Below are 27554 nucleotides of genomic sequence, written 5' to 3' on the forward strand. Positions count from 1 at the left end.
AAACACTGACCATTCCCAAATCTACTTCACACACGGGTTGCCTAGATCCTCATCTGCCCTTTGAGCAGGGCTGACAGGACAGAGGAAGGCATTACTGGTGTGGGACCGTCACCAAACAGGTGAGCACCATGGTGAAGTGAGAAGTAGAGGAAGCGCATGGCCACACGGACTGCTTGGAGCAGGTCAGGATGAATAGGCATGCGCGTGTATGCGTGTGTGAATACCTGTATCGAAACGTTTCTACGTAATGTCTGATTTTAGATTTCAAAATATACAGGCATAACAATGAAAAGAAGAGATGCTGGAAAAAGCAGCACCTACCTGCTGGGAAGCCCTGGCCGTGCAGAAGGAAAAGGGCATTTGTTTGGGCGCCCTTTGCTGCTTCTCTCTACCTCTCTAGGGAAGGAAATTTGCAACTTCTGCACAGTAGGGTGGAATGTTAAATGCTTGTTTTTCCTTCTCTTTAATAAATACCTCTAAAATGAGAAAATCTATTCTAACAAATTTTTTTTTTGTTTTTCTTTTTTTAATTTTTAGAGATAAGGTCTTGCTCTGTGGCCCAGGCTGGAGTGCAGGGGAATGATCACATCTCACTGCAGCCTCAAATTCCTGGGCTTAGGTGATCCTCGGACTCAGACTCCTGAGAGCTGGGACTACAGGCACACACCACCACACCTAGCTAATGTTTAAATTTTTTTTGTGACTGGGCGCGGTGGCTCACGCCTATAATCCCAGCACTTTGGGAGGCTGAGGCGGGTGGATCACAAGGTCAGGAGATTGAGACCATCCTGGCTAACCCCGTCTCTACTAAAAATACAAAAAAAAATTAGCTGGGCGTGGTGGCAGGCAACTGTAGTCCCAGCACTCAGAAGGCTGAGGCAGGAGCTGAGGCAGGAGAATGGCGTGAACCCGAGAAGCAGAGCTTGCAGTGAGCCGAGATCACGCCACTGCACTCCAGCCTGGGTGACAGAGCAAGACTCTGTCTCAAAAAAAAAAAAAATTGTAGAGGTCTCGCTGTATTGACTCAAATTTGTGGGCTCAAGTAATCCTCCTGCCTTGACCTCCCATCGTGCTGGGATTACACGTGTGGACTGCCGTGCCCAGCCTGTTAATGTCTAACAGTAGTGTTAGGTACCCTCTCATGTGTGTGACTTTCCTGAAAGCATTCACATTTATGCCTTGCTAAATTCCTTGTATCATAACACTCTTTGGCTTCCTCTTAACTCCCTTTCTTTTAGAGTATAATTTTATTCATTGTCCCTGCTAGCGTACTAAGACTATCTTATTTGTTCCTTTTGCCACTTTTCACTCCTGGAATTCTCTGTCATCTCACACCAAGTTGACACAGACGATGGGTGACATCGTCTCCGCGATTGATGACTTGGGTGCCAGCTGCTCACTCCTTCCTCACCGTGATTCTCATTGGGCTCCACGGTTGGCCACGGGAATGGCCTGCAGTGGCCAGTCGGCCCCACACACCCTCCCTAGTTGTCCTGGCATTACACAGAGCTGGACCTTGAAGAATCTTAACTCGGGGACAGGGCAGTAGATGGAGGTGGCATAAGCAGCCCACCCTGTGATTAAGAAATGCGGTGCCGCGGCTGCCCTGGTGTTTTTCTCTTCCGCCTGCCCACCCCCTCCGCCGTCACTCAAGAGTGTGTGATGTCGAAATGCGTGGAGACTGGAATAAAACAGCCACCAGAAAGGATGCATGTGGTGCTACAGAGCAGGACTTAGACCTCGTGGGGCTCCCACCTCAACCCGGACCTTGGGGCCATGAGACACCTTTCAGGTGGCCACATGGGACTGCCCTGTGCATTCAGCTACTGGTGGAAAACAGAGGGAAGGACCAGCTTGTCTCTGATCCTGATCCAGGCACGCTGCCAACCTGGGAACGGGGAGCATGAGGGAGCCCACTGCTCTGTGCGTCTGTCTACCCTGACATGGTGCCTGCAGGGAAGAGGCATGGCGGAGTCCCCTCCTCACTCTGATACAGCCTAACCCAGCCCACAGCCAACGTGGCCGGCAGAGCATCAGCTCTGACTGTGTCCTGGGAAAGAGGGAGTAAGACCAGTACTCCACCCTCCCATCTTTTTGTCTCTGTTGCTCAAATGTTGAACATTTAACCACTTGTTCTCAGGAAGGACTGGGGCAGTGACCAGGGAGGTGAGGATGGTATTTAGAGCTTGGGAATTCCACGGGCCAGGCAGAGGAACATGGAGGCAGATCCAACAAAGGGGCCAGGAACACTCCTGTTGCAGCCGCTGCCCCAGTCCAGAAGGAAAGTTCTCATCTAACATGATCTCAGGCTGGTCTGTTCCATCCTCTCCAAGGGATCGTTCACCTGCTGAGACTGGCACTGCACACAATTCGTGAGCCTTACCTCGAGCGGATTCTACCCTAAAACAAGTATTGCAGCTTCCATTTGCCAGTGTGGCGAGGGGATAGCTTCGCAAACGCTTTAACTTTCTGGCATTGACGCACACATGATGACAGCAGCTCATTAAAAATTCCTAGTTGCTGAAACATCCACCCAAACTTTGCGTCTTGTCAGAAGTGGAACGCCCATGTTTCTGCCTGCGTCCCACCCTCCACCTCTTTCTCCGCGTCTCAGAAGGCAGGGAGGTGTGCCGCCGTGTCCTGCCGCATTCCTGCTGGTCACGACCGCAATCTTCCTTCCTCAGTGCCTGTCCTCACTGAAGGTACCTGGATTAAAGACTCCGACGTCCGGAGGCCTCAGGCCTCACAGGGGTCCTGAGAGGCCCTGTCGATGTCCTGTGACGACGCAGAGTGGCGTTTGGACAGGCTGAGTCTAAATTGTATTCCTTGCAGGTTGCACTTCAGTGGATAAGTACAATTTAAGCCAACCGCTGGCAAACGTTCAAGTTGCTTTAAAAACCCAAAGGAAGAAGAATTCAGGTTGCCAACTGCCGTGTGTTCTGGCTGTGTTCCAGGTCCCGCGGAGATCCCTTGGAGAGCTGGTTCCTGTTCGTTCACTTCGGAGGATGGGCTGAGATGGTGGCCGAGCAGCTACTGAGGTCGGCAGCCGAACCCCCTGCGGCCCTGCTGTGGCTCTTGGCCTTTTACTACAGCCCCCATGATGGGAGGCAGCAGAGAGCACAGACCATGGTGGGTAGCAGGCCCCACTGCATGTGTTTGGGGTGGGCTCTGGGGGGCTAAGAGGAGCCTGCAGAGGGCCTCTGTTGTGGGCTCGGCTTCCATGACACTTGAGCTCTGCCAACAGATGGTGTGTCGTGGCACCCTGCAGGCGTGGTGACTTCCAGCCTTGTGGTCAGAGGCATTCACCTGCCCCCACCGAGGTGGCCAGAGACGGGACACCACATGTAGCCCATTGTCCCGCAAACGAAGACTCTTCCTCCCCGAGGTCGTTTGATCTGTGATCGCTCAGCTGCAGTATCTGCCCCAGGGTCGCATCCTCCAGGGCGTGCCCTGCAGAGGCTGTTCTGAGGGGTGCGCTGGCAGCATAGCCTGGCCACAGCCGGGGCCCTGTCTCGCTCCCCAGCAACCCGGCCGGGGCTTGCTTCCATCTTGACTGTCTGCTTTCTTGGATCAGTCAACAGATCCTCACATTACTGGCTTTGTTTACATCTCTTACTAAAGTAATCACAGGATATTAACCACTTTGCTTCTGAAAAAGGAGTTGGTCATTTCCTAAATAACAGCAGCTAAGTATGGGACTGGGTAACAGTCTGTGGCAAAGACAGTTGTTATTTTATGTGGAATATAATAATTACAGGAAGCAATGCTTTGATTAAAGGCACTGGCACCTTCCTTGCAAGCATTTATTTCCTTGGTTCTGAAAACTTCCCCGGCCAGTGCTCTCTGCCGATCCTAGTAGCTGAAGAGGACGGGCTCATTTTATATGGCGCTCCTCTTGGCTTTGGCGTTTTCTGTTGTCTGAAAACACAGGGACTAATAAAGATGTCTGCGTATTTTATTTGTTTAAAGGCTTGCATGGCATAGGAAAGAAAATAGTTTTACATTTTAAAAGAAATTTGGTGATAGTTTATTTTAGATCAGAAATAAAGCTTTGTGAAGAAATTATCGTAACCCACATATGTATTTGAGGATTGCTGTCTGATTAAAAGAAAGCTTTTATTTCTTCCCCTTTAAAAGAGCACATTAAACTAATTAAGGAAAATCCTGGTTGATGTTTTTAATAGTAATAAGATGTACAGGGCACACATGGTTTTCTTTTTTTTTTTTTTTTTTTTTGAGGCGGAGTCTCGCTCTGTCGCCCGGACTGGAGTGCAGTGGCCCGATCTCAGCTCACTGCAAGCTCCGCCTCCCAGGTTTGCGCCATTCTCCCGCCTCAGCCTCCCGAGTAGCTGGGACTACAGGCGCCCGCCACCTCACCCGGCTAGTTTTGTATTTTAGTAGAGACGGGGTTTCACTGTGTTAGCCAGGATGGTCTCGATCTCCTGACCTCGTGATCCGCCCGTCTCGGCCTCCCAAAGTGCTGGGATTACAGGCTTGAGCCACCGCGCCCGGCCAACACACATGGTTTCTAAAGCCCTTTTATATTCTGTCTTACTTGATTCTGTATAAGCTAAGTTGGTAGATATGTGTTCAATTCCATCACAGTCAAAAGGGTACTGACAGAGAGTCACTTTTGAAGTAAAAAGAAATAAATTATTCAATAACACTTAATTTCTAGGAAGTTCTACATTGGCACATCTTCTATGAGCTAACTTGGTCCTTTTTTAAGAAAAAATAACAAAACCTTTGCGTAGTTCTCCCTCAGGGGACACCTAGGGTTTTGGATGAGAGCGGACTGGCTCACTGAGTGGGGCGTGGCGGGCATCTGCTTCCCTCCCCGCCGTCTGTCACAGGTGCCATCTGCCTGGCAGTCCAGTCCAGTGCTCATGTTGGTGACTCCAGAGCCCCTTCCTCGCTGGTGCCTGCTGAGGCCTTGGTGTATGTGGCATCCTGGGAAGGGGATTTTAGTTTCATGAACGATACGTACCTCTTGTTTTCCTGGGTTTTATGGGCTTTAATCCCTTGACGGTCTGTTGGGGGGCTTGAGAGACACACTGTGAACTGTGTTACTAGCATGATTCTTATACGATTGGATTGAAATGAGCAGTATCTGTGCATTTGCCTTACTTAAAAAGGCACAATTAAATCAGCTGGTCGCGTGTCCCCGCATCATGCGCTGGGCCTGGCGTCGCTGCCTCTGTGGCCGTCCTTGAGGTAAAGAACATGGGTGCAAAGAGCAAGTGTGTTCCCACCCGGGATGTGTCCTGCCTATGAGAAGGCCTGTCCCACTCATGGCCAAGCCACCCTCTCCACCAGCAGCCAGCGTTCATCTCCTTTTGCCAACTGAATTGGATCACAACAAAATAAACAAAATATGTTTAGATGCCCTTAAGAATCAGGCAAGGCACGATGATGACAAGAGAAAAAAAGGAAAAACATAAAAAGAATCAGGCAAGGTTCATACCCTTTAACCCTGTGGTTCCACTGCTAGGAATTCCCCAGGGAACAGAGATCCATGCAAAGGCTTATGCATGAGAATATGCAGCACAGCACCATTCATAAACACAATGGGAAGTGGCCTAAACTTCAATAATAAGGCTACTGGCCAAATAAATTGTGGTATATGCTAACTGTGGAATAGCATTCTGTTATACACCATGCAAAATCATGCTCTTGGCCGGGTGCGGTGGTTCACGCCTGTAATCCCAGCACTTTGGGAGGCCGAGGCAGCTGGATCACTTGAATCCATGAGTTTGAGACTAGCCTGGGCAAACAGACCCCTGTCTCTACAAAAAATAAAGAAATTAGCCAGGTGTGGTAGTGTGTGCATGTAGTCCCACCTACTCAGGAGGCTGAGGTGGAAGGATCGCTTGAGCCCAGGAGGTGGAGGTTGCAGTGAGCAGAAACTGCACCACTGCATTCCAGCCTGGGTGACAGGGCAAGGCTGTGTCTCGGGGGAAAAAAAAAAGGTCTTGAAGAACATGTTTTATAGATTTAGTGAACTGAACTGCTTATAGTACATTATGGAGAGAAAAATGAAAGATACAAAGCATTATGTGTAGTGAATGGTATGGTCTCAGTGCATAGAAAAAAGACAAGTATATAAACTGAATTATTAACAGTGAGTCTTTTTGGATGATAGAGTTGTAGATCATTTTAATGGTTTTCTTTTCTCTTTACAAATTTTCCATAGTAAGCATATATAAGCTTTTATAATACAGGATAGAAAATACTTTAAAAGAAAAGAAAGCTTCTGTCTTTCTCCTGAAAAACTTCGGACGTGTGTAAAGTTGCTGGTGTTCAAGTGGAAGCCCATGGGCACGGAGGACTCTGCAGGGAAGGACAGTCTGGGACAGACAGACAGGAAGAAGACCCCGTCTTAGGGATTATTGGACAAGGGTGGAAAGTCAATTGTGGGTCAAGAGAAAAAAGATACAAAGGCACAGCCTCCTCAACCCCGGCCTTTCTGCAGACCCAGTTAGATGGCAGAACGGCCCTGGGCTTGCGTAGACACCATCAGACCCTGGCCGACTGGGCTGGCGGGGGGCGAGGTGGGGAGCGCGGCCGCTCCCCGTGGAAGAGCCCGATGGTGCAGTTTCTCACGGTCTCGTATTGTGTCAGAGGAGCTCGCACAACATGCCCAGTGTACTGGAGTTTATGACAGACCTCATTGAATGAGGCCTTGACTTCCAGGGAAAAAAAACGCCTCACACAAAATCCATAAAATCGGTCATGGGAATTCTCAGAGTAGGCCTAAGTATTCTTTCAGAAGTGATGGAACATAGCTGTTCATGAGTTCCATGTGGCGTTTGGAGCTCTGGGCTTTCAGTTTTTGCTTTGTTTTCCAAGTCACGACTGGGTGTACCATTCTTGTGGCAAGCAGAAACATCTCAGCATGGAGTAAGTTTTTTTAATGCAAGAACAACCTGCAGACTTATAATTACCATTATTATGTGGGTTCCACAGACTTGTGACCTCTGCTTAAGCATTAAACAGGTACGAACAGATTGTTCCAGCATCTAAAACAAATGCGTTCTTGTGTGTGCATGCATGTGTATGGCCGTGCCTGTGTGCACGTGCCTGCCTGTGTGTGCCCCCCGCCCCCCGCCCGGATCCCCAATATAGCAAGAAGCAAAAGCAAGCCTGCATTCGTATGGGAACGCTGGCTCGGCGGAGGTCTGACTGCATGGGGCTTTAATTGATTTGTGGCTGTGATAGGGAGTCTTCAAGGAGGCTTTTGTTCTTTTTCCCCACAATATAAAAATCTGACTACATTCCGTTGAGGACTTCTTTTCTGTTTCCTTTTATACAAAAAAAGGTCAGTTCCTGGCACGGTGCCCTGACTGCTTGGTGAGCAAGAGGAAAGAAAGTCAAGAAATGTCCATTCTGCCCCTTTGGGTTTGTGTGGTGTTAAGTGTAAACTCGGCCGCTGCGAAGCTCCCTCTCTCGGGGGCCCCTCCTTGCCCCTTTCTGGGAGTTGCTTCAAAGCAAATAAATAAATCCTAGAAGCATGTCTGTCCTGCCTCTTCCTAACCTCTCCCCTGTGCAATGCTCTGCCCAGGTCCAGGTGAAGGCCGTGCTGGGCCACCTCCTGGCGATGTCCGGAAGCAGCAGCCTCTCAGCCCGGGACCTGCAGACAGCAGCAGGACAGGGCACAGAAACAGACCCCAGAGCTCCTGCACAACAGCTGGTCAGGCGTCTGCTCCTCCACTTCGTGCTCTGGGCTCCTGGAGGCCACACGATCGCCCACGATGCCATCGCCCTGGTAAGTCTCCCTGGGGTCCAGCCTCCTAGTACTCGTTTCTGCTCCAGCTAAGAGGTGGGTTCCCTGTCTGAGGGTGTAGCCTCTGATGCTGCCCAACACAGACAGATGGTCAAGGAGGTTGACAGCTGGGATGGCCCCCACAGCCTGCCCCCTCCAGCACCTTTGTGTCATAGACGAGAAAACAGAGGCTCAGAGAAGGGAGATGCCATCTCCTGGGCCCATGGTTTGCTGCCAGAGCCTGCAGTAGAAACCAGGTCTCCTGTCCCCCCATGTATATTGCTTTCCATCGCAGTGTGCTGCTCTCCTCCTCCTCATGGAAAGAAATGCCACAATGAGAATGTGCTCACAAAGCAACCACAATGCTATTCACTGCAACAGGGCAAAGAATTGTGTTAATTTTTAAAAAATGGTTTATTATAAAGAAATCCTTCCTGAAGCCCACTTGACTTGAGGGGTAAAGAATGGTCCAAGTCAAAAGTGAGCCCTCTTCGTGACATTAGATTTGGCAGTGATTTCTTGGATATGATACCGAAGACATAGCAATGAAAAAAAGAATAGATAAATTGGACTTGATGAAAATTAAAAGCTTTTGTGCATCAAAGGATACTATAAAGAAAGTGAAAACACAGTTCATAGAATGGGAGAAAAATATTTGGAAAGAATATATGTGATTAGAGTTTAGTATTCAGAATACATAAATAATTCTTGTGACTCAACAACAAAAAGATAACCTGGTTCAAAAACGGGCGAAGGACTTGAACAGACATTTCTCCAAAGAAGACGCACCAATGGCCAGTTCAGAAACGGGTGAAGGACTTGAACAGACACTTCTCCAAAGAAGACGCACCAATGGCCAGTAGGCATGTGGCAAGATGCTCACAGAAAGGGCATGAGTGGTCAGGGAGAGGCGAAGTGCAGTGAGATGCGTCAGGATGGCTGTCAGCAAGAGAGAAAAGAAACGCCCCTCAGGGTGCACAGGAACCAGAATACTCATACGCTTCCGGGTGGGGATGTTAACATCGTGCAGCTACTGTGGAGAAGAATGGCGTGGCTCCTCAAACAGCCAAACTCAGAATTACCATAGATCTAGGTGGTTCTCCTAGATCTATACCCAAGAGCCGAAAGCAGGGGCTGGACGGCCCTCTGGCCCCGTGCTCAGGGCGGCACTATCAGCAGCCAGCAGGCAGAGATGGCCCAAATGCCCGTAGACAAGCAGTGCACCGTGCGGTCTGTGCCCATAGGAGAGTACTCTTCAGCCTGAAAATGGACGGAGGGTCTGATAGTGCTGCAACCTGGAGGAACCTTGAAGACACTGTGCTATTTAAATAAGCCAGAGACGAGGATATTGTATGAGTCCACTTAGGTGAGGCACCTGGAAGAGTCAAGTCCAGGAAGAGGAAGTACCACAGAGTTCCCAGGGCGGAGGGTGGGGAGTCAGTGTGGGGATGATGGAAAGGGGCGGAGACGGCCGGTGCTGATGGCCATGCGACACTGTAAACACAGTGCATGCCACCGAATTACAAAAGTAAAATGTTCTATTTTACCACAATTTAAAAACATACTCGTCTCAGAAAAAGCACTAGCATGCTGGCTCTGGGAGTTTTGTTTTATTTTTTATTTTATTTGTACTTCTGTTGACGTATACATACAGAAGATACACAGCTTGATGAGTTTCACAAACCAACAACACCTGTGCAGCCAGCAACCAACTCAAGAGAGGAATATTCCCAGTCCCCAGAGGCCCCTCCTGCTCCCGTCCAGGCCGGGCCCGACTGGAATGTGAGTGTCCAGGCGCAGAAAGTCCCCATAACAAATGACCTACCTACCAAGAACCAGGGCCAGGAGTTTGTCTCCATCCTGGTAGGACAGTCCTGTGGAGCGGGCCCAGGCTGTGCCTCCCAGGTTCTGATGTCTCAGCTGAGATGGATCCGAGAGCCTGAGGCAGCTCAAGGCTGAAGACGACTGGCTGCCACATGCTAGGTGCCACCTCTTCGGGCCTGGCCCAGCACAGTGAGAATGCTTTTGAGAATCTCTTGTGTACTCTTATAAAATGCACACCTGCAACAATGCAGCCCAACCTAGCGGGCTTTATGCTGAGCAAAATAAGGTAGACCCAAGAGACAAATGGCGCCCTCAGCTATGGGTGGGATCTAAAGAGTCGAACTTGCAGAAACAGTGGGAAGGTGCTTATGGGGGACTGGGGGAGGGGCAGTGGAGATGGTCAGCCCTGCCCTGTGGCAAGGACTGTTCCAAGCTCAGGCACTTCCTCCCCCACCCTGTGGCCTGTGTGAGTGGAGAAGCTGCCCATGGCGTGGGCCTGGCAGTGGGGGTTAGCGTGGGAGTTTGGTGGCTCCAGCCCTGCCCACAGGGTGAGAGAAAATCACCCAGAGAGAGCACCCCAAAGACACCCAGGTCTCTGCTTCAGTTAGCCTGACACTACGTTTCCATCTACTCTGAGGAAACTTTCAGTCCACGTTCAAAGCAGATTGCCCTCAAGACTGGCCCCAGAGACACTGCTGGGAGTAAGAAGCTGGCTGCTGCGAGGCTCGGCCTGCCCCCTGTGCTGGGCAGCCCATCCTGACACGTGGTTCAGTCCCGCCTACTGATCCACACGGGAACCCACAGGAGTGCGGAGGGCCCCGGTGCTGTCATCACACACCCCCCCACCCCCCCACATCAGTTCCGCTGCAGAGAAGACACGCACAGCAGCAACTCATTCCCTGAGCAGACGCCAGTGTGGCGCTTGTGCACTGGCTCCGTCCGGTGGGTGCTGGCCATCTGGGCGCCCGCCGTGGTGAAAGCGCCTCCTGCGTGCTATTCTTTCGGACATTTTAAAACCCGTCTTATTAACACATCAGTCTTCCTAATGAGAAGCCTTCGCTGCGGTGGCCGCTGGCAGGGAGGGTCTCCAGGGAACAGTCCCTCCCACTGCCCCCGCCTCTCCTGGCCGTTGTCAGTCCCTCTGCCTACAGCACCCTGGAAAGGGCCAAGTCTGCTTGGCCCACGAGCAGGTGGTGGCCAGATGGTGGCTTTGGTGGGACGGCCTTTCCCTCCTGCAGCTTGGGTCTCTCTACCCTCAGGACCTAGCCCGAGCGCAGCCACCTCCCAGCTGGTCCCAGGCTCTGCCCTCTGTCTTGGCATCCAGATTTGGAGAGCAGTGCCAGCTCAAGGCGGGATGAGGCAGCCTGAGGCAAAGGCCGCTGTCTCTCTTTAGAGCCCTTGCACCCTCTTGGAGATGGCTTGAACAAATGGCTCCATCTGACCTAAAGGACACACAGGTCCTGCAGCCCCATCTGCTCACAGCCTGCCTCCTGCGTGGCCTCTGTTGTGAGCTCTGCACAGTGGGCTCTTCTCCAGGCACCTGGAGGTCCGCTCCCTGGCTGTCCCGGAATCTTCTCTGACCTCAGCCCTCCGATTTTGCCCAGAACTCCATCCACGAGGCCCTGCCCAGTGTCCCTGCGGTTCTCCTGCCTCTCTGGCTCCTGGCCTCTTGCCGGGCACTCCTCTGGCTTGCCCCAGCCATCCACTCGCTCCCTCACCTATGCCTGCAGGAGGCCAGCATAGAGCAGAGGACCGCGTGGAGTCCAGCCCTGGGGCTCTACCTCCTGTCCTGGCCTGGATTCACGCTTCTCTCTCTCCTGCCTCCTGCTGCTCGGCCACAGCAACAGCAGCAGAAGTTAGCAAGGCTCCGAGATGCAGAGTTAATTCTGTAGTCATTAAACTCAACATGAACTGAACCGACTCTTGGTGCACCAGCCAAGGCCAGCAGGGAGGCAGGTTTCCAGGTGGCTGCAGGGCTGCGAATTTTTGCAGGTGACTAGAGAACTGGGAAGGGGCTCACCCAGGAGTGCTGGCATGTAAGGAAGATGCCAGGTTGGATTTGTAATGACAACTCGGTCTTTCTTCAGACATGGCCGAGTCCATCACCATGGGCAGTTCTCCCACTCAGGGTCTGGGTGGTATGTTAACTCTGAAAGGGGTCCACAGCAGGCGCACAGTGTTTCCTTGATGAAGGATGGGCTGCATCTGCCGAAGGCCATCAGCATTATGTGCCTGTCATTTCTGAGTAAAATCCAAGTGATGGTGATACACCCAGGGACACACTGGCACACGCTGGGGCCACAGCTGGAGCCCCGTGCTGGCTGCACTGGCCCTGGCGGGCGGGCTGCAGGCCCTGGGTGCTACCAGCGGGGGCCGAGGAGAGCAACCGTCACCGTCTGCCCCACGTCGTTTACTCTTAGCTCTGCGTCCCCATGCTGCCATTCACACAGTGTGCATGCGACAAGAGGCTCCCTTTACTGGTGGTCAGGAGGTGGAAGCCCAGTTCTGAAGGGTGTCCTGGGCTGTCAGACCTGAGGCAGTAAAACCAGAATAGTCCTGGGAAAACCAAGGCAGTTGTTCACCCTCCCAGAACGTCCCAACCCTTCCAGAGGAAGCTGACCTTGGGCTGCTCTGGCTAAACATTTGCAGGTTCTGTACAAACTGACACACACTAAATGAATATATCGGTTACTCTTTCAAAAACTTAAGCTTTCTTAATACTGCTGTGCTTTAAAAACCATAAATTCCCCACACAGCTAAATTGTAAGATCCTTACCCTTCCCTTTTTTCTTAACCGAAGTCTGTAGAAAATACAGGCATTAACAAGTACAAACGCCTTGAGGCTGTGTCTCCTGCTCTCCCGCAAGAATCAGGTGTTAAAACCTTAGAGGCCTATTAAAAGCAAGTCGGTCTGGTTGCTAGCCCAGGGCTGCCAGATTCCTGGGCTGTTTGTGTGGAACCAGGTGGCATTTCCCAACTCTCACATTCATGTGAGCCTTGTGCAGAAAGTCAAGCCACAGCATGCTCATGTGCCTCTGTTCCCCACAGCCCACCGTCCCACAACCTGTGACTGGCATTCTGAGAAGCACTTCTGATTGCAGCTCTTGTCTGTGGCCTTTATGAGTCTAACGCTGTTGGCAGCTGAGCTCAATGCAAGGAGGCTCGTTAGGAAGCGGCGCCGCACACTGTGTAGCCAGCCTTGGAGACAGACTTGCTGTGCCAATCACCTTGAAAACAAGAGCTCCCCGTGCTTTACTTTGGAACTGATGGAAATGCTGGATAGGGCGTCTCTCAGGGACTGGGTGGCTATGGTCCATCCCTGGACAAAGGGACAAACTGGAAAGTGTTTTAATTTGCCTTCTCTTCTGTCCTGATTGCAGATGGCGCACACTGCTGAGATAACTTACGAGATCATTGGCTTTCTTGACCAGACCTTGTACAGATGGGATCGTCTTGGCATTGAAAGCCCTAGATCAGAAAAACTGGCCCGAGAGCTCCTTAAAGAGCTGCGAACTCAAGTCTAGAAGGCACGCAGGCCGTGTGGGTGCCCGGCATGAGGGATCAGGCTCGCCAGGGTCACAGGACAGATGATGACCTGTGGCCATGCGTTTGTGGAGTAAGTGCCCTCTTTGGGCTGTGAGAATGAGCCATACACGTCTTGGGAAGATCTGCTAGTATCTGTTTTACAAAATGCAGAGCCAGGTCCCTCAGCCCAGACTCAGTCGGACATATTCACCAATGACTTGAGTGAGCCTTCAGCACTCCTGGTGTCCACCCGGCCAGACCGTCAGCTGGAGAATTACTAAAGCAAAGGCTTGGGTGGGAGAACAGGTTTCTAGTTTTTACCCAAGTCTAGATGCACATCTATTATTTAAAGATTCAGAACCTTAGAACCAAGAATTTGGTGATGAACCATTGAAGAATTGAGAGAGAACTCAGCTCTTTTTAGACTCTTTTCAGGAGTCAGGGATCTGAGATAAAGCCACGCTGTCTTGCTGTATGGAGAAATTCTCCAAGGGGAGTCAGGGTCCCTCAGGCTTCCCTTGTGTCTCCCTGGACCTGCCTGATAGACCACAGGAGCAGACAGAGCTCACCCAAGCCTGGGTCTCCTGCACATGCTTTCCACTCTATTTGCTAAACGCTGACTGCCACCAGAGAGCTCCTGGGACGTGAGGGGAGCCGGCAGGTGAAGGTGGAGGACGTGTTCAGAAACATTCAAAGGCAGGATTCATATCAGTTAGTTCTCTTGTTAAACGGAGATGGGAATTGGAAATTCCTGATAAAGAATTGACCTGGCTGGGCGCAGTAGCTCACACCTGTGATCCCAGCACTTTGGGAGGCTGAGGCAGGGGGATCACTTCAGCCCAGGAGCTCCAGAACGGCCTGGCCAACGTGGCGAAACTCCCTCTCTACTAAAAATACAAAAATTATTGGGGTGCAGTGGTGGGCGCCTATATCCCAGCTATTCGGGAGGCTGAGGCATGAGGATCCCTTGAACCTGGGAGGCAGGAGTTGCAGTGAGCCGAGATCACACCATTGCACTCCAGCTTGGGCACCAGAGTGAGACCCTGTCTTAAAAAAAAAAAAAGGCGTTGGTGTCATCTCAAGGTTACCGTTTATTTCATGTCGGTAGAGGATGCTTTTTCCTTTCAGAGACGTTCTGGAATTGTATTGATTGTACGTTCTTTTGTGCCTGTTCTGTTTGTCAAGTGAGTCAAGACTTGCTTTTGTCCACTTTGATTTATGTGTATTAGGCTGAGTCTTGGCTCCGTTTTGAGGCACGAGCAGAGTTTCGCTGGATTAGAGGTTAACCTTTAGGGAAATTCCTTTTCTCGGTATGTGGCAATGCTAATAGAGCCACCTGAAGATCTGGAAAATTCCAGGAACTTTTCACCCGAGCTTTTCTTCTGAGAAATGCTGCAGTCAGAAGGGTGTGCTGGTAAAATGTTTCGGTGGCAGCTGCCTTCATGATCATTGCTTTCATGTAACACGCTCTGTGCCATCACGGCCCTTACCCTCATGTAACAGACACACTTCGTCAGAGGTGTTGGGGTTGAAAAAGGAGCTGCATGCTTCACTGGAGTTGAGGGACTCTCTCCTGTTCTGACTTGGAGCCAGAACTTGTGGCTGGCCATGGAAGCTCTGACGCCACTGTGGACATGGTGGCAGCAGGGAACCCCTAGAGAGAGGGGTCACGGGGACCAGGCCGTCTGTTGTCTGGGGGCTTCCTGGGACAGTCCTCGCCCTGTCCCTGTTTACGGGGTTGGCCTTTCCCTCCTCCCCTGCCAGGCCTCTGACCATGCCCCTTCCGTCTTCTCCACCTGGGACTCGTGGCGCCAGGCGTCTGGAAGCCTCCTTCCTGGCCTGGAAGCCCTGACCCCGGCCTGTCTGTAGAATCTCCCAGTTCCTTCACAGCTGCCGAGTCCTCTCGTGGGCACGGTGGAGGCGGCCTTGCGGGTAGCGCTTTCCGGGCAGCCGGGGGTTCCCGGATAGGACTGTCCCGCTGGGGCTGTGGCACCAAAGTGCCTGCTGGCTTCATGTGGCCCTTTGCCCTTTCCCGGCCTGAGAGACGCTCAAAGGTGGGGAGCCAGGGGAGCCACCCCTCGGCTGTTCCCGCCACCTCTGGGACAGGTGGCAGCCGGGCAGGTGTGGGCAGGTGAGGGCCGAGGCTTCGCTCCTAAGCCCACCTCCTCCTCCTGTCGCCTTCGATTTTCGGCCAAGTCTGGGCAGGTGCCACTGGGAAGGAACGGCGTCCGAGATGCTGGGCACGGCGCGGCTGAGGGGGCCTTGACATTGCTGGCGGGGCCTGGACACGGGCAGCCGTGGGGAGGCAGGGATGCCAAGGCCTGGAGCCACCGTGGAAGGAACTGATCGAGGTCTGCAGAGGCGCGACGGGGCCCAGAATCTCACCTTTCCTAGACTCTCCCTGATAGTTTTGATAAAGCATGTTGGTAAAACCACTACCCTCAGTGAGAACCCCTCCAACCAGGCTGTTACTCACCTGGGCTCCAGGACATCTGTGGAATTTGTAAGCTCTTTAAAATCTGTAACTTGGCTATTTTTTCATTCTAAATAAAACTTCAATTTGCAGCTAATGTTGTGTCCATTAAATATTAACAATCTCTCTCTCAGGAGAAAGCTCCTCCGATGGCCCCAAACAGTGGAACCTTCAGGCCTCGCAAAACCTAGATGTGCCCGGAGAAGACCGAGGATGGCTTAGCCTCTGGCCTGGAAACATTGCTACCAAATACCTAAAAACTAAGGGGCCTGTCACCACGGAGGAAGAGGGAGGACGAGGGTAGGCATCCGGCAGGGCCTGCTGAAATCAGGTTACTTGCGCTTCATATGTTTCCTCTCTAAGCCAGGCTTGACCATAAGCCTCACTTGAATTGTCCTGTCCCTTCCCCGATCCCTGAGGCTGAAGGCCTCGTCCCGCCAGCACAGCCCACCCACTCTTGCTCAGTCTGTTGGTTCACAGGCTGCTGTCCCCTTGCCCTCCAGACCCACAGGTCCCTCTTGGAGGCATAAGTGACATGGCCAAGGCGAGCAGCCCTGTGGCCACCACCAGGACCCCTGCTCCAGTGGGGTTTCCGGCGCTCCCTGTGCTTCCGGACGTGGGACACGGGGGCCCCTCCCGGGGTCAGGAGGGCGCCTGAGGGAGCCGACAGGAAATGCTAGGGCCCCCTGAGGAGCCTCTCGCTGGAGCAGCCATGGTTGGCGGGTTTTGTGGTTCGTCCTTCACCCTGTCCTGCCCAGTGTCTTAACTGGTGGGACAAGGTACTGGGATGGAAATGGGAGCTAGCCCAGGGGATGGGAGGAAGCCGAGTGAGTTTTCCGTTGAAGTGGAGAAGTTTTGAACAGGGCCTTGACAGGGAAGCTGGAGAAGAAGGGACCTTGGTAAGCCTGGCAGAGTGAATCCACCCGAAACACAGGAAAGTCAAAACCGAGCCTGGCCGTACACTGCCCAGAGGACGGCAGACGCGCTGGAGGATTTGCACGGTGGCAGCAAATGTGAGGAATGTTCTCCTTATTCAACAAGGAATCCAAAATTGTTTTGCTTTCCAAGCTTCTCCCCTCTTTTTCTTCCTCTTTCCAGCCCAGGACCACCTCCCCCAGCCCCGGGCCTGGTGCTAAAGTTCTTCCCTCTGCCAGACGTTGGGAATTTTGTCCAAAAGTCCTAAGTCATTAATCATCACTAAGCCATTTTACAACCAAAACACGAAAATTAAGCTACAGTAAGTGTATAATGTGTCTTCAAGCCGCCTCCTAAAATCCAGTTCCACCATTTTTTTATACCATGGGTCCAAATCACACCCTCAAGCCCAAACTGATAACAGAGAGCTCACAGCAGAGGCCTTCCCCCCTGCTCCCGTCATGGTGTCTTACCGCACTTGCTGTTCTCGGCAGGGAATTTGTACACCCAGGACTTTTGGTGGCAAGCAACAGAAATGTGCACTGAACGCTGAAAGTAAAGGGAACGGATGAAAAAGATGTTGGGCCGGCGAGGCCTGGTGTGAGCCAGCCAGCAGCAGTCCCAGCCTTGCTTCAGATGCTCTGGCAAGGCCAGTCCTGCTGCCCAGCCCTTCCGGACCCCACTCCAGCCAGGAGAAAGGCCCTCGTGCCCACTCCTTTCCACGCTCCCGCCCAGGTGCATCAGATGGAGGAGCCTGGGTCAGAGGCCTGCCAGGGATGCTGGGAAAGCATCTGGCTTCAGCTTCTGTAACGTTCTTGGGTACCTTGGATACCACCATAGGCACCACCCAACTGCAGGAAGGGGCCGGACACTGGGCAGATGGAGACAATAAAAACGTCTCCAGTTGCATACAGCATCTATACTGTAGCCTATGCAAGAGCATTTTAGAGGGTCGCGTCCCATGAAACAGCCCAGCAGCCAGCAACAGAACAGGCAGAGACGAGCCTTTTCAGAAAGACGTTTTGTAGGCACCTAAATCTGGGTTTCTCAAATACAGCACCATGAACACTTGGGACCAGATGCCTCCCTGTTGGGGGGGTGTCCTGTGCACTGCAAGGTGTTGGCAGCATCCTGGCCTCCACCACTAGGTGCCAGTGCACCCCTTCCAGCAGTGGGGACAAAACTTTCTCCAGACATTGCCCAGTCCCCTTCCAACCAAGGGCACTGCTGTAACTGCTGGCTGCTCCCTCTGGAACGACATCCTGGACACAGACACTAACGGTTGTAGACAGAATTAGAGAACAGACAACCTGATTCCAACGTTCAAATGGACAGTAAACACTCATGAACAACCAGGCAAGCTCCGAAAGTGAAGCGTCATGAAGCGTACCGCGCACTGACACACAATCGGTGTGAGCTTCTCGTGAAGGGAAACATGGGTGGGACTGAAAGGGCCTCCACGGCTGCAGCCAGCGACCAGCTCTCAGGCCTCCTGGGCCGACCTCCTCCCAGCTCACGTTCCTCCTCTTCTCCTGTCCCCCTCCTGGTGGGCGCCCCCAGACTCTACCCAGAGGCTGGACCCTGTCCTGCCCACGGCCTCACGTGGCAACTCTGGGCAGAGGAGCCACACCTGCCACTGGACCGCCGGCCCGGAGAGCCCACTGCCTGCCGCGCATCCCCACTGGTGGTGTGAGGACGCCTCTGCTTACCACACCCCAGGCGGGCCCACCTGCCCCACCCATGTCCCGTACCCACTGGCTCCCCATGTTGCCGATGGCCACTCCATCCTGCCAGGGACTCAGGGCGAGTTCTGAAGCTACTCGACCCCTCCCCTTCTCCCACCTCCCCATCCAGCCCGTTGGGGAGCCGGGAAGCTGGCCCTCTGTCACTCCCCGCTACTCATTGCCTAGGTTTCAGACATCATCTCCCGCCTAGTAAATCACATGTACATGTACAGAATTTCATATAAGATGAAGACATTGCCATCAATGGGGAAAAGATGGTATCGGGAGTAGAACTGTGACAGATAAGCTCCCCAGCCCTCTGCCTCTCTCCAGCTTCGGCACCTGGAGCACGGCTCGTTCCGGGATCTGTGTGTTCTGAGAAGCCTCTAGCAGTTCCCCTGCGTGGGAGAGGCAGGGAGGCTGCAGCCACTCTGGGTCGAGATGCTGTATTCCTTAGATAAATAAGGATTTAGCTTATAAAATTGAAGCTTCCCTCCTCCCAAAATGCAGAAAGTGTTTTCTGATCTTTCATTTAGAACTTCTTGTTCCTCAGTGGTTTGCAGATGGTCACACCCTGTCCAGCCCCAGCCTCGCCCTCCCAGCACACCCACACCCCTGCCCACAGGTCACTGCTTCAGGGCAGACCCCCCAGCCCTGTGGAGGGAGGAAGGGGAGTGGAGAGGATGCTGCTCGCCGAGGTGGAGGCAGGACCCAAGGCTCCGGCGCATCCCTGTGGACTTCCACGCCTCCTTTCAGGCCAGGCCACGGGGACCCCCACGCATCTCCCTTGGCTGTGTCTGCCACAGGGGAGCCCTTTCCATGCCCAACGCAAAAGCAAGAAACCACAGGAGAAAAGGCTGATAAAACTGGCCATACAGAAATTAAAAGCAACTAAACAAAGTATCTGAATACACGTGGTAAACTGAGGGAAGAAGTATTTGCAGCACACAGAGAGCGAATTTCCTAACTTCTAGAGCTCTTCTACACATCAGTAAGGAAACGGCTGCCAGCTCGAGACGCACGGGCAGGGACACGCGCCACAGTGAACAGGACGGCAGGGACCTTTCCACGGCGCGGCAGAAGCCCAGGTGCTCCTGACCATCTCCACAGCAGCCTGGAAACACTCAAGGCTGATGCTCCCCGTGCTGGTCACAGAGTGCAGAACAGGCAGAGGAAGGGACGGGAAACTGGTACCACCTTTTCGGAGGGCAGCTTGTCAAATATCCAAATTGATCAGAACCATAAGATAGGGTGAAAAAAAATCAAAGTAAAAAATTCACCCTGGAGACAGTATGGTAGCCTAGAACTCTGATCTATCCATTCTGCCTCTAGATGTTTACCCCAAAGAATGTAAAGTAACGGCTGAGGAAATCCTGGACGCCATGTTCCCAGCAGTGCTCTCCTCGACAGCCAAGAGGCAGAGATAGCTGCATCCGCCAGCAGCCCAGCCAGTGCAGAAAGGAAACGCGGTCTGCGTGCACGGCAGGATGGTCTTCAGCCTTAGAAGGCAGAGATCCTGCACTTTTGGAGGCCCAGGCAGGCGGATCACAAGATCAGGAGTTCAAGACCAGCCTGGCCAATATGGTAAAACCCCATCTCTACTGAAAATACGAAAATTAGCTGGGCATGGTGGTGCACACTTGTAGTCCCAGCTACTCGGGAGGCTGAGGCAGGAGAATTGCTTGAACCCGGGAGGTGGAGGCTGAAGTGAGCCGAGATCGCACCACTGCACTCCAGCTTGGGCAACAGAGCGAGACCCCGTTTCAAAAAAAAAAAAAAGAGGCAGAGATCCTGAGCATGCCACAGCATGGAGGAACCTGGAAGACTTCATGTTAAATGAAATCGGCCAGACATAGAAGGACAAAGATTTTATGACTCCTCTCATGTTAGCTCCCTTACCCAGGCAAACCTCACAGACAGGAAGCCGTATGCTGCCCCCAGGGACCTGGGGGGGCGAGTGTTGAACGGGCCCCGTTTCACTGGGGAAGATGGAGCGCTGCCGCGGACGGTGGTGAGCTGCACAGCAATGAAGACACCGAGGCTGCTGAGCTGGGTCCTCACACGTGGTTATACTGGTCAATCTTATGTGTATTCTGCTGGAATAAAAGCACTAAGATCGAAAAAGATTGTATATGCTTTCTCCAAGAAGCAGACGCCCAGTTCTCCCGACCCCACTCCCTCCACTGCAGACTGCAGAGATCCATCGAAGGCTTCCCCGCGGAGAAGCCGGCGCCTGTGTGTGTGCAGGATGCCACAGCCAACAACTGGGCAACTCAGAGGTTCCTGTAAAGACATAAATGAAAGAGGAAACGGAGAGGGAGGAAAGGGAGAGAAAGGAGAAGAGCAAGAAAGGAGAGAGAGAGAGAGAGAAGAGAGAAGAAAAGAAAGGAAAAGCCTGCGTGCCAGCAAGCGCACGCTCTTCCCCTCGAGGCTGGGCCTGCTGTCCGCGTCATGCTCACTCACCCAACAAAGTCAGCTGAAGTTTACAGAGGAGGAAACGCAGACACAGAGAGGCCGAATAACTTGCCCAAGGTTACACTGAGGCCATCTAGCAGGGCTGGGACTTGAACGAAGCCCACGGAAGGCTGGGTGTCACGGCCTCTCGAGTTACAGGGTGTCCACGCAATGTGGCCATTGACAGAGAAGCAAGCATCATGTACGTGCCAATCTAGACCCGTGTGCACACTGTGCCACCCTCTGTGTATAAAGCAAGGCCTGCACACATGCTTGCTGGTGCCAGGTTGCAGTCGGTCATCAACTTTATTATAGTGACCTGGGGAAGAGACGAGGTGAAAAGGCAGAGAAAACTTACTTTTTGTTTACATATTACCTATATTTGTTTGCATGTGTGATCTATGAGAAAAATAAGTTGTCGTTATCAAGTATGCAAAGGAAGACTCTTGTTTACCCTAAGAGAGGGCTGCTGTTAAACGCTGCCCTGAAGGGAAGGAGGCCAGGCACCACCTGCAGCTTTAAAAGGAGACAGCGCCATCTGCGATCCCTGCACCGTAGTCAGCATGGTGGTGCTTTTGTTTCTTATTCACAGGACTTATGTTCTACCATTGGACAGAATTTTCTAGAAAAAATCCACTTTCTTTTTCGGGGAGCTCGGCTCTTAAGACGTGAGTCTGCCGACGCTCCCGGCCGAATAAAAAACCTCTTCCTTCTTTAATCCGGTGTCTGAGGAGTTTTGTCTGCGGCTCGTCCTGCTACACTACGGCTGGACGCATGGGCCCTGACATGTACCCCGATGACTTGGGCTTCTTGGGTGCCCCCAAGCTTGGTTATGGGCCAAGACCCAGCTTTCCAGAGACCCATCCTCCACCTGCAGGGCCCTGTGCTCATCACGGCTTTCCTCCTGTAGCAAGGCCTCTGCCCCAGCTGTGCCAAAACCAAGTTTCTGCAGTCGCTTCCTCCACAGCATTTAACTTAGTAAAGCACATACAATCATCCAACTACAGTTCCTTCCCCGCAAATTATCTGTCTTTTCTTTACAACCCAACATAAACGCACACTCGTTCCGTTGCATCGGCAATCACTGAAACGGACTCCGGCTTCATCTCTGAGTTAGGCCCATAATTCACGTCCTTCCTGAGCCTCCCTCCCTAAACATAACTGCAGCCGAAGTCCCTGGGGACTTAACTCATAGGGTCAGGATGCGGAAACCCCGGGCACCGTGGATGAAGACTGTGGTGTCTTAGCCAGAGGGGCTTCCTTGACTCCTGCCTTGCAGAGCTCACCATGAGCATCCAGTCCAGTCTTCAGGACACGCACTTCTGTTCTGCCAGACCTCGTGTGACAAGGGAGGACTATGAGAGCAGAAAAGAACTTTCTGGAACTCGGGACTCTTGGCAGTGAGTCCAGGGCTGTGGGCAGCTTCAGCACCCCACCCACCCCCTGCTGGCAAAAGCACCTCCTCGGCTGGGCTTTAAAGCGGCGGACGGACTCCACAAAGCCCGGGCTGAGAGAAATCACAGGCAGAAGGAGCACAAAGAAAGCTTAAGAAAACGGAAACCGCAGGGTGCACACCCAGTCGCCTCCGTGCCCCAGCCGAAGCCACAGAGGAGCTGTCTGGGCAGGCGGCCCCCGGCAGGACCAGAGCTGGGCACTCCTCTCCCAGGAGGGGAGCCCGCGGGAGACTCAGAATGGACAGTTCCCCGGGGAGCAGCCCCAAGCCCGCCCCAGGCCCCACTCAGCAGCGACTGCCAGGGTTAGGTAGGGGTGGCGGAGGAGCCAGACGCTGGGTGGGCCGAGGCAGGGGTGGGAGGGTCTGGTCTTTACAGCAGCTCCCCCTGGGCCCACTCCCTTCAAGTCCTGGGGCTGAGAAGCCAAACTTGACCTTATTTTATCTCAGCCAACACTGTAGGGACCAGATTGGTTCCTTGTAAGCTGTTGGGACTCGACAGAACTGTGTGGCCAGAGGTCTTTCTCTGCATTTAGCCCTGCACTGCCCCTGCCCACAAGTGTGTGCGCGCACATATGCACACACACACACACACACAGCCTTGAACAGGCGCTCCTGTCTCAGGCCACACCCTGGTGACCAAAGCTCTCAGCCTCTCCTCTCTTCTGCATCTGTGAGAACCAGGGGACATCAACCCCCTAAGGCTAGGCGTCCCATGGGGAGCTGTTGGGGGGGGCACGCGGATGCACACGTGCCAAGTTGGTCTTGGGACATCTGTGGCTTTATGGTGACTTCCTTCCACTCCAGGCTCGGCTGCTGGCCTTTCTCACACTGTCTGGTTATCCGACTGGAACAGAAATGCCTATCAGGCGATCAGTCTCCCGGACAGCAGGGAGGGTGGGAAGAGATCTATAAAACCTGCCACTGAATAGTCACAACCGGCCTCTCCTCCCTTCCACCTTGTAAACCTCCAGAGCCCAAGCAGCGAGGCCAAGGTCACTGTCCGCGGGTGCTGGGAACGACCCTGGGCGGTCCAGGCAGCCCCTTCAACCTCCAGGCCCCCCAAACCTCTCAGGTGGCCACCATCTCCATGCTCCTATAGGGAGTGCCTGCCATGGCTGGGCCCTGCACAGAGTGAGCCTACTGTGGCTCAGCCCAAGGCACCAACTAACCAAAGAGCCGCCACACTTCAATGTCAACCGCTGACAAAGTGCCAGGCAGCACCCCTCTTCTTCTGGGGAATGGGGTGTGGGGGCCCCTGCGCACCCTGAGTTCTGCTTGGAAGGAGCCTTCAGGACAGACTGTGGCCCCCCGCCGGGTGGGACTGCCTTGCTGAGGAGACCCCCTTCCCTGCCAGTACCTCTCCTCACCCCCACCCATGACCCACGCAAGTCCTCCGCTGGCCCATCTATAGAACAAGGAGGTGCCTGGCCTACAACTTGAAACCCTAAACAAACTGTCCCTTGAAAGCAGCCCTTGGCCTTGCTTTCAGTTGCTCTGGGTCACAATTCCCCTTGGTGAGGTCACTGCACCACAGGTCCCTCCCCTCGGCCTCCCCCAGGCCTGGCCACCGGCTGCTGCAGGCTGAATGGAGGTGGAGGGACGCCGCAGCGTCCTGGACCCTCTACCATCGAGGGCAGGTTTTCCGTCAGGCCCGTCTTGGGTATGGCTGGCCTCCATGCTGCAGGGAAGGTCACCTTGCCGAGGATGGAGGCTATTACTTCAGTGTTTTGGTTTGAAATTCCAATAAAAATAAATGCTTTAAAATCCTTTAATCCTCAAAAGGAAGCTGAGCTGGGACCTGACCGTCTTCCCTGGTATTTCTTTCCTGTGTCCTCCCTCGCCCCACTTTTTGCCTTTGTCCGGCCAGAATTCCCAGCCCTTCTCCCCTGGCTGTGGCCCAGAGCCCCAGGCCGGGGAGGTCCTCCTGTCCCCTCAGCCCCGGCAGGGAGGCGGGGAGCTGCCCTTCCAGGCCAGCCCCGGGGTGCTGGCGAGGCCTGCAGGCAACCGAGTGCAGGCTGTGGTCACTGCTGCTTATTCCTTTCGTGGGGGGCCCTCCGGGCTGGGGTCACCCTCAGATGGCCTGGCTACCTCCTCTCCTGCAGCAGGCCCCAGGCCCAGGCTCAGCCACAGACTGGCACAGCCTGTGTTCAGACGGCCGGAGGCCACAGCAGGGGACACTTGTTTCAAACATGCTGGCCTCTGGAGAAGTGCCCTGCGCAGGGCTGCCCGGCTCCTGCGGGCTGAAACACTGGCATCGCCTCGGCCTCAGGGGGAAGGGCTGAACCCCACAGCCATTTGTTCTCCTGGAGGACAGTGGCAATTAACCCATTCACTTGCTGCCTCTCCCTGATCTTTTATGAAACCTGGCAAACCCAGTTAATTGTTCGTGCCTACCACTCGGGGGACAGGTGGCCCTGTGACGTTGCTAGTGGCTGCAGGCCACAGGGGCCAGGGCAACATGTTGCAGCATCTGCCCTCTGGCCCCTCAGTGCTCCTTCAGTGCCGTTTAGTCCCACGCAGCCTCAGGGCACAGCCATGGGCCCCCCCACCCCGTGGCATCTCCAAGTCATTTTAGAGCCTGAGAAAGCCCATGTGAGCAGGTGTTTCTTGGCTTCTACCCAGACACGGAACTGACGGTGTCTTGTGGGGACCCTCCAATCCTGGGTCTGTCTGCTCAGTGGAGGCGTCAGCTTGTCGGTAAAGCAGGTTGTTCCTATCAGTTTATTTCTTACAGCCTGTTGCGGGGTGGGGAGAGCTAATACCTTCACATCAGCTTAACCCAGGACCCGTGACAGGTCCCGCCCATGGGTCGGCCGCGGGGGAGCTGCTGAGCTGAGGCCGGGAAACAGCACGCAACTAGCGGATTCAAATTCAGGTTTCCATGTTTTCCAGAGCAGCCCGTGCCCCACCCAGCCCGCCTTTCCACCACACTGGAGTAGGCGTGAAGTCCCAGGGGCCTCTCAAGTCCTGGCTGCTGAGTGTGACAAGGGGGTGTCCCAAGGGGGTGTCCTGGGAGTGCCTGGACATGGAGGCCTCAGCAGATGTCAAAGGGCCCATGGCTGGGGAGGCATCGTGGCGTGGAGGAAAGCTCCGAGCCATGTGGACCTGCGTTCAAACCCTGCCATGTGGCAGGTGAACCCACAGTGGGAACTCTGGTTCCCCGGCACACCCACATCCTGCTCTCCCAGACAGCTCCTCTTCATCATCCAGGACTACCGTGCCCCGCGCAGACACGCCTGCTCTCCGAAGGCGCTATGGCCGGGCTAAGGCAGTGAGCTTTCTAGCCTCAGTCCTGTCACACGCCCTTTGATGTGAGCTGGTTTCTGATGTGACACTTCACTGAAAAATGGAAGAGTACTAGTCACGTCTGTCTCCTACTGACCCCGAGACCCTGGTTTGCCCTCAAGCTGGAATCTCGAGGCCTCTCTGCCAGGCCCTGGCTGGAGGGTCTCTCAAGTCTCTTAGGAGATGCCAGAGGAGCGGCTGGCAGAACCCACTCACAGTCGGCTGAGGCACAGGTGGAGAACGCCGGCGAGGGCAGTCGCAGTCTCAGGGAGCCTCCTGCCTGGATAGAGCAGAGGTGCTGCTCTACGGCTTCCTCCCTCCCTCACCTCCAGCGGCAGCCCCAGCACGGGAAGGGTGCCCCCAGGTCTGGAGGCAGCAAAGACCAACTCTCCTGGCAGGACCTCGGCCAAAGCCGTGACACCAGTGTCTGGTTCTGATGAGGTCCACCGAATCTATGCCACCCACGGGTCAGATCTCCGGTGGTCAAAGCAAGTCACAAGACCCGGTGACTCAGTCACAAGACCCGGTGACTCAGAGGAGCCAGGGATTAGCGGTCTGTGCGGAGCCCACCCATTCAGCAGTTCAGCTTTGCTTTAGTGCTTTCTAAAGAAGACAAAACATGGCTTTCAATTTTTGGAAAAGCAGGATCACCCCAAACCACTGGGCCGGTGAAGCCGCCCGCAGCTCTCAAGAGGCCCAGGTGCCAAGCGTCTGCACACAGCGGGAGTGGGAGCCTCGCAGGGCAGTTTGGCTGCTGCGCCCAGGGTCCTTCCCGGCTTCGCCTCAGTGAAAGCTAAACACACTCAGAAAGCGCAGAGAGAAAGACGAGAGAGAGGGAGGGCTGGGCGCGGGGGCTCACGCCTGTCATCCCAGCACTTTGGGAGGCCGAGGCGGGCGGATCACCTGAGGTCGGGAGTTCAAGACTAGCCTGACCAAAGTGGTGAAACCCTGTCTCTACTAAAAATACAAAACTGGCTGGACATGGTGGCGGGAGCGTGAGGCAAGAGAGTCGCTTGAACCCGGGAGACGGAGGTTGCAGTGAGCCGAGATCGTGCCAGTGCACTCCAGCCTGGGTGACAAGAGCAAAACTCTGTCTCCAAAAAAAAAAGGCAGTGCAGAGAGAAAGCATTGTTCATTCGTTCATTCTGTTTCCACAGGACGCAGCGGTTGTTGTTTATTCAACTACACAAACAGCCAGGTTGCAAGTCGTCCTCCACGATGGCACAGCCAGCCATACAGCCCCACGCAAAGGCATGTGACAGCAGACAGCAAATCCTAAGAACCTTCTGGAATCAGTCACTGGCACAAGAAAACAGAGTTCTGGAGACCACGGCCTCTCAGTCCAAAACTTCTAACAGAAATCCACGGTAGAGCCCCGCTTCACCCCAAATAGGCCAGAATTTGTGGTGCCCCCGGAGCCAGGCACAGGAGACTGTGGGTGTGTTCAAGTGCACTCAGGCTCAGCCCAGCCCCACATGGGGCCCGTGGCTGCACCTGTTCCTACGGCCTTCTCCAGGCATTGTCAAACATTCTGCCCATGGACAGCGCCCAGGAAGATCAGCGCCCAGCTTCTCTCTATACCTTAAACCTTGTGGAGAAAGAAAAACCACACCACCAGACTCCCACGGTGCCCGAATATGCCCAGGCTCTCCATTTTATCAGAAGAGCGTGCCCCACACCCAGCCAAATTTCTTTTGTTTTCAGGCTTCTAAGAGAACAAACACTACCTTGAAAACAACAAATAAACTAGGGTGGTGGGAGAGGAACACCAGAATGTGAAGAATACCTTTTTCTTGTATGTGCTTTTTATTTTTTTTTTTGAGACAGTCTTGCTCTGTCGCCCAGGCTGGAGTGCAGTGCCGTGATCTTGGCTCACTGCAACCTCCACCTCCCGGGTTCAAGCGAGTCCCCTGCCTCAGCCTCCCGAGCAGCTGGGACTATAGGTGCCCACCACCACACCCAGCTACCTCTTTGTATTTTAGTACAGATGGGGTTTCACCATGTTGGTCAGGATGGTCTAATTCCTGACCTCGTGATCCACCCGCCTCGGCCTCCCAAATTGCTGGGATTATAGGCGTGAGTCACCACACCCGGCCTTTGTTATTTTTAAACAGTATGAAATTCAGAAGCAAACACATA

General features: G+C 53.7%; 1 protein-coding gene across 10 annotated transcripts in view; it reads left to right on the forward strand.

The window, feature by feature from the left end:
- FANCC (FA complementation group C) overlaps positions 1-15675 on the forward strand; it is a 216058-nt gene extending 200383 nt beyond the window's left edge. For 6 of the 10 annotated variants that reach the window (XM_017871513.1, XM_017871512.1, XM_017871519.1 and 3 more), the window contains 4 exons: positions 2955-3129; positions 6967-6996; positions 7562-7765; positions 12967-15675. In XM_017871513.1, the coding sequence (XP_017727002.1) occupies positions 2955-3129; positions 6967-6996; positions 7562-7765; positions 12967-13110 (553 nt within the window). In that variant the 3' untranslated portion in view covers positions 13111-15675. Of the gene's footprint in view, positions 1-2954; positions 3130-3244; positions 4075-6966; positions 6997-7318; positions 7766-12966 lie in introns of those variants that run through there. The other 4 variants (XM_017871521.1, XM_017871520.1, XM_017871518.1 and 1 more) reach the window with 4 other exon arrangements.
- The last annotated feature ends 11879 nt before the right edge of the window (positions 15676-27554 follow it).

This window comes from Rhinopithecus bieti, unplaced genomic scaffold (genome assembly GCF_001698545.2).
Source record: "Rhinopithecus bieti isolate Rb0 unplaced genomic scaffold, ASM169854v2 scaffold_6063, whole genome shotgun sequence".
Lineage (NCBI taxonomy): Eukaryota > Metazoa > Chordata > Mammalia > Primates > Cercopithecidae > Rhinopithecus > Rhinopithecus bieti.